Genomic DNA, 6,000 nt, shown 5'->3' with positions numbered 1-6,000 from the left:
TTTTAAGCTGGAAGTTGATGCCAGTGCTGTTGGTGCAGGCGCCGTTCTCCTCCAAGAGGATGAGCGGGGCATTGATCATCCTGTTTGCTATTTCTCCCGCAAGTTCAATAAACATCAGGTTAATTACTCAACAATAGAAAAAGAGGCATTAGCATTGTTACTTGCGTTACAACATTTTGAAGTTTATGTTGGTTCCTCACCTCTGCCTATCACGGTGTTCACTGATCATAATCCGTTAATTTTTTTGTCCCGCATGTATAATCAGAATCAGCGCTTAATGCGCTGGTCTCTAGTTACTCAAAATTACAACTTAGAAATTGAGCATAAGTCAGGAGTAGAGAATGTTGTGGCGGATGCGCTCTCCAGAGCTTAGTGGCCGTAATTAATTCAGCTGTGTGTGTTTTTTAAAAACAAACAGGTGTTTGTTCTTATGGGGTGGGGTGTTACGTTCTGGGGTATGTTCGCGTGTTTTTTGTTTTGTTCTCTCCCCCTTCTCTCTCTCTCTCTCTCTCTCTCTCTCTCTCTCTGCAGCGGTTGCCTGATTGGATAACGTTCCTGTCTGTCTCAATTAACCCCGCTGATGTCATCGGCCGTGACATCCAATCAACCTCTGACCCCGCCTATTTAAAACCCGCTGCCATTCATTCATGGAGAAGTCGTTGTTGTCCTGGTTATGTAAAACTAAAACCCTGTTGTATCTCTGTTTGTTCAGTGTTAAGTTATGCTGCCTTACTGTTTGTCCTTGTATGTCAGTTGTTCCATGTTTCCCCGCTTGGTGATAGTCACGTGTTTGTATGGTAAATTTGTTGTTTGTTACCCTAGTTGTGACTCTGTTAGTGTTGGGGAAAAGTGGGCAGGTAAGTACGTCACGTGACATACATGGTGCAGCACGCAGGAGGTCCGTTTTGTATTAGACACACTAGGTTAGGAGCGAGCACCACCCTCTGTACTTTTGGTTTGGCTAGTTAGTATAGGTAGTTAGAGCGTCCTGGACGCTGAAGATTTATTTTCTATCTTTTGTTGTAGTTTAGGTTAGAGGGCTAAAATAGGTAGACTTGTTTTGTTTTGTTCATTTCTTTGCTTTGGTGCCGCTCGCGTCCCTTTTTCCCCTTTGGTGTCCTGTTCAGTGTTACTGTAAATAGTTTGTAAATATTACCACTCTCACCCGGCACTACACACTTATTAAATTGGGGGCAGTGGTGTCCTAATGGTTAGAGAGTCGGACTTATAACCCGAAGGTGAACCTGAAGGTCGTGGGTTCGAGTCTCAGGTCCGGCAGGGATTGTAGGTGGGGGGAGTGAATGACCAGCGCTCTCTCCCACCCTCAATACCACGACTGAGGTGAGACCCTTGTTCATTTTTGAGAAGCTATATAAAAGTGCATCTTGTCTCTAGAATCTAATTATTTTGTTAGCAAAATATTTTATCCAGAAATGTAAGGTACTAAAAGTCACCCCCTTTTCTCTCTTTCATACAGATATTAGAATTTATATTAACTCTTTGTCCACTTCCTGTAACAGAAAAGCTGCCAAAACAAAGAATATATGCTCACAATTTAATGTTTTTATGTAATTTTATTTATTTGTTTGTTTGTTTGTTTATTGACACAGCATGTTGTGTAGCTGTAAGTCAGAGGTAAAACTAACTTTAAGTTTTCTGACTGACCACCACCCTTCATTTTGAAGCCCACATAATGGCTCCACATCAGCATTTCAGGATGAGCGTCATCCGTCAGTCACCAGACGCTTGCCTGTGGCCTGGATCCAGGGCTGGGTTCCCGTAACCCTAAAGTGGACAGGGTCTTTTTCTCTCTTTCCTGTACCCTTTATGGGGGTCATTAGGACTGATCTTTGTCTGACCCTCCCTATATGCTTTGGCTCTGACCTTCTGACAGGTAACACACAGACTGACAGGTGCAACAACGCAACCCAAAAACATAACACTTCCACCACGTGGTGCTGGAGGCATAAAGACACAGTCCTGTGCACCACTAATTCACACTCAGGTTTACGCAAAGAAGAACTGGAGGAGTAAACATGATATGAGGGACAAGACCATGATCGGTGGGTGAGGACACTTCATTCCTGCATCATCTGGAGAAAAACAGAAATTAATTATTTTATCTAGTTTAGCGAGAACATTTTGCACATAAAGTCTAAGCAGTGAGGTTTACAACCAAAATCAAACAATATACATGTATATATACAGAGGCGGGTGACAAATTAAAGGAAAAACTGGTGGCTCTGTTATTATTTTGCTGGTTTGTGTCCACTCGCCCTTCACAGAGAAACATCACTGCAACTCAATACTAATTTAAAGTCAGAACCACATGTGGCTGTGATGGTCAGGTGTCCACATACGTTTGGCCACATAGTGTATAATTAACTAAGGTGGAAATTTTCATGGAAAATTAAAAACAAAAATAACAAAAAAATGAAGCAGAGGGAGCAAAAAAGCCCAGTGCACTTAACATCCTGAAATAAATGGAGTTATTGGTTGTATAAGAAATTAAATCTGCTTTGCAGGTAATGAAACACACAAGTGTATCTCACCTGTGGTAATTTCAGTTCTCTTTTCAGGAGGTTTTTCTGTAATGGGAAAAAAAAACCATTATTCTATCATCTTGGTACATTCATAGCTCTTTTGTGTGTACTCTTCTCAATGATGCTAAAGTGATTTACTCTGTAACTGTAGATCAGGAACACGTGTAGGTCAGGCTCACTGCTAACGTAGCTCAGTGTTTACATTCACAATCTTTCACTCCAGTACTGTTTTAACACACCTTTATTAAACCACCCTCTCCACTAAAATAAACAAGACTCTTATCTCTGCAATGTTTCACATTATTAATACTATAACTAATATGTGATTATTGTATAAAGTTATAATATTTCACAGTAACGTCCACTGAATATTTTGACAACCAATGAATAGCACTGAAATAGTATTTCAAAGGGAACACATTGTACAAATAACCAGGAAAATAGTTTCAGCTACACAGTTCCTGCTGTCTGGGGTAAAGACATTCTGATTTAAAACTCTAGTGCACACTCGTGTAATGAAAATTATTTAGATTTAAAGTTGTGAGAGAACGTCTACAAGTGTGTGATGAAACAGAACTTCACAGATGGTCAGGTGTTCTCTGTTCTCCTCTCTCAATCTAACACACACATGAAGAGCTTTGTAATTAGCTGCTCAGTGCAGAAGTTCTCAACTAGGACTGAAAACACTGACATTATCTTTAAATATGAACCGCTTTTGTTATACAGTAAGCTTAGTGCCTTTCCAATCATTCAGTATGTCCAGCTTTGTTTTGTGATGTGTGTAACGGTCAGTGTGTGTTCTACTGACACTAACTCGCTTACCCTGGACTGAGAGTTTAACACGGCTAATCTCTTCTGCTTTTGTCTTGACAGAGGCAGATCTCTTGGAGCGTCTCACTATCTGGTAGCTCGTGTAGACACCTGCATCAGTAAGTGACAGATTGCGCAACACCAAGGAACAGTTTCCCTTACGCAGCTCTTCCTCAGGGACGTCCACACGGTCCTCATATCCCTCAGCCTGATAGCTCTCCTCACCCGATCGCTCAAACACAGTCTCAGATTCAGTGATCCACCAAATATGCGGTGTTTCAGTGCCTACACTCTGCAGTTCACACGGCAGGACAGCTGTAGACCCCACTTGGCCAGATACAGTGATCTCAGCTTCTGCAGAGAGGAGGCCTGAGATGGGAAAATTAAAATCTAGATTACTTTCAGCACCATTTAGCCAGTGATCTTATGTTAATAGCCTTAATGTTTCATCTGTTTTATACCAAAAAGTTACTTACTGACACACATGGTCCATAATACGATGCAAATGGAAACAAAGGAGGTCATGATGCCCTGATACTGTCTGGAGGAGTGTGTGGAAATTTCCTAAAACAAGGAAAATTATATGAACATCAACAGGTAATAGAGTGCTTCTTGGTATTTATCAGTAATTTCTCAGTAATTTTTTTATTTATACTATATAATATTTAATTTTAAAGCTAAAGTCATATGATTGTAAATCACCACCATTTCCACTGCGGCAAATACATCAATATACTTACAAAAAATATTATTGGAAGAAAAATATCTACATTGGCGTTACAGCTGCAGCATGTTAATCAGTATCATCTTCTCCAACGAGTCTTTCCTATAGCAATCATACTCAGAATTTCAGAATTCAGTTTAGTGGTTCAGTTTAGCAGATTTATTAGATTATAATTCAGTGTTTTGATAATGGATGAAATCCAGTTGATTCAACAGTGAGCAGTGTGTGCACTGTGACGGTGAATCAGATCATCAGAAATCAACACTGATTTAACACGTCTATGTTATCTGACTGACGGTGATTCAATGTTAAATAACGTCCCTTTGCTATCTGGGTAGGATCTAAATCTACAATCAGATTTCTGTAAAGATGTTTTGTGACAATGTCTATTGTTAAAAACGCTGTACAAATAACATTTAAATGAACTGAAATCAGCTGGTCAGTTTTCTTTTTTGCTGCACTTTGATGATGTTCCCTAACATTAACACTAAAATGTTTCCTGAGCTGGAGTTAGTCAGTCAGTGGTGGCCAGTGTTTTTCCCAGGTGTCTGTTATTAAAGTGTATCTAAGTGCAGAAAATCATGCAGGTACGGGCCATCAGCTTCAGGTAACGTTCACATCAACCATCAGAACGGGGGAAAAAGTGTGATCTCAGTGATTTTGATCGTGGCATGATGGTTGGTGACAGATGGACTAGTTTGAGTATTTCTATAACTGCTGATGTCCTGGAATTTTCACAAAACAATCTCGAGAATTTACACAGAACGGTGCAATTAAGGAAAAAACATCCAGTGAGTGGCAATAAAAAAACAAAAAACATCCTGTGTGTGGAGGGTCTGCAGGCTGAAACACCTTGGTGAGGAGAGAGATCAGAGGAGAATGACCAGACTGGTCTGAGCTGACAGGAAGTCTATAGTGACTCAAATAATCACTCTTTACAACCGTGATGAGCAGAAAAGCATCTCAGGACGCACAACACATCAATCTTTGACATGGATGAGCTACAAAAGCAGAAGACCACACTGGGTTCCTCTCCTGTCAGCCAGGAACAGCAATCTGAGGCTATCATGAGCACAACCTCACCCAAACTGGACTGCTGAAGATTAGGAAAAAAAACTCTCTCTCTCTCTCTGTGTGTTTTATTAGTTTCATCTGTTGGTTTGGCCTTCTGTTTAATTCTCAGTCTCTCCTTATAAGTGTTCTGTGCCAGCAAGGCACATACTGTTTCTTTTTTTTCTTCCTTCCTTCCTGATGTGAACTGAAGCTCTTGACCTGTATCTGCATGATTTTATGCATTGCTCTGCTGCTACATGATCAGCTGATTAACTGCAGGACTGTGCAGGTGTTCCTAATAAAGTGATCGGTGTGTGTATATAGTGTTACACTTCCTTGGGTAAACACACAGCATTAGTGTATTCATTGTAAGTGTATTATTGATCCTATTGAAGTGCTGTGATCCAGGAGTTACAGGTTGAGTGCCATCAGGTTTAAATCCTGAGCTCCATTCAGTCTAACAGACACATTAATAAAGAGAGAGTGTGATGAGTGTGAAGCTGTTGATGAGACTTGGAGCTCTTCAGGTTGTTCATAAACTCTCTCTGCTGCTACAGGGTCAATTAACACTTATTCTCATCCTCTCATCCTTAGGACATCATTTTCAATAATATTTTAATGGACCTACAATTCTTACATTTAGGCTGTTTATTAGCATTTTTTTTTTTTACTAATTCTTCTTCAAACCTCACACAAAGTTTTCACTCTGGAATATTATAAATATGAATAAAGAAATTCCTAAGAATTCAGACATTTCACAGTGATTTTGTTGGATTTTATGCACATTTCTTTTTATACAAAAAAGCTACGACTGCTCAGCAGCCTCTAATCAACAAACTGTGTAACAAAACCTCATGAAATCCCCAAAAG

The 6,000-nt window shown here is 40.0% G+C and overlaps 1 protein-coding gene across 6 annotated transcripts in view; it reads right to left on the bottom strand.

The window, feature by feature from the left end:
• Window positions 1–1,637: 1,637 nt before the first annotated feature.
• LOC117598107 (CD276 antigen homolog) overlaps window positions 1,638–6,000 on the bottom strand; it is a 118,979-nt gene continuing 114,616 nt past the window's right edge. For 3 of the 6 annotated variants that reach the window (XM_053236743.1, XM_053236744.1, XM_053236742.1), the window contains 4 exons: window positions 3,830–3,917; window positions 3,366–3,722; window positions 2,553–2,588; window positions 1,638–2,093 (listed from right to left, as the gene is read on the bottom strand). In XM_053236743.1, the coding sequence (XP_053092718.1) occupies window positions 2,008–2,093; window positions 2,553–2,588; window positions 3,366–3,722; window positions 3,830–3,878 (528 nt within the window). In that variant the 5' untranslated portion in view covers window positions 3,879–3,917 and the 3' untranslated portion in view covers window positions 1,638–2,007. Of the gene's footprint in view, window positions 2,094–2,552; window positions 2,589–3,365; window positions 3,723–3,829; window positions 3,918–4,093; window positions 4,180–6,000 lie in introns of those variants that run through there. The other 3 variants (XM_053236746.1, XM_053236747.1, XM_053236745.1) reach the window with 2 other exon arrangements.

This window comes from Pangasianodon hypophthalmus, chromosome 9 (assembly GCF_027358585.1).
Source record: "Pangasianodon hypophthalmus isolate fPanHyp1 chromosome 9, fPanHyp1.pri, whole genome shotgun sequence".
NCBI lineage: Eukaryota > Metazoa > Chordata > Actinopteri > Siluriformes > Pangasiidae > Pangasianodon > Pangasianodon hypophthalmus.
The sequence above is the reverse complement of the archived record's forward strand: the minus strand, read 5'-3'. Positions and strand labels throughout refer to the sequence as shown.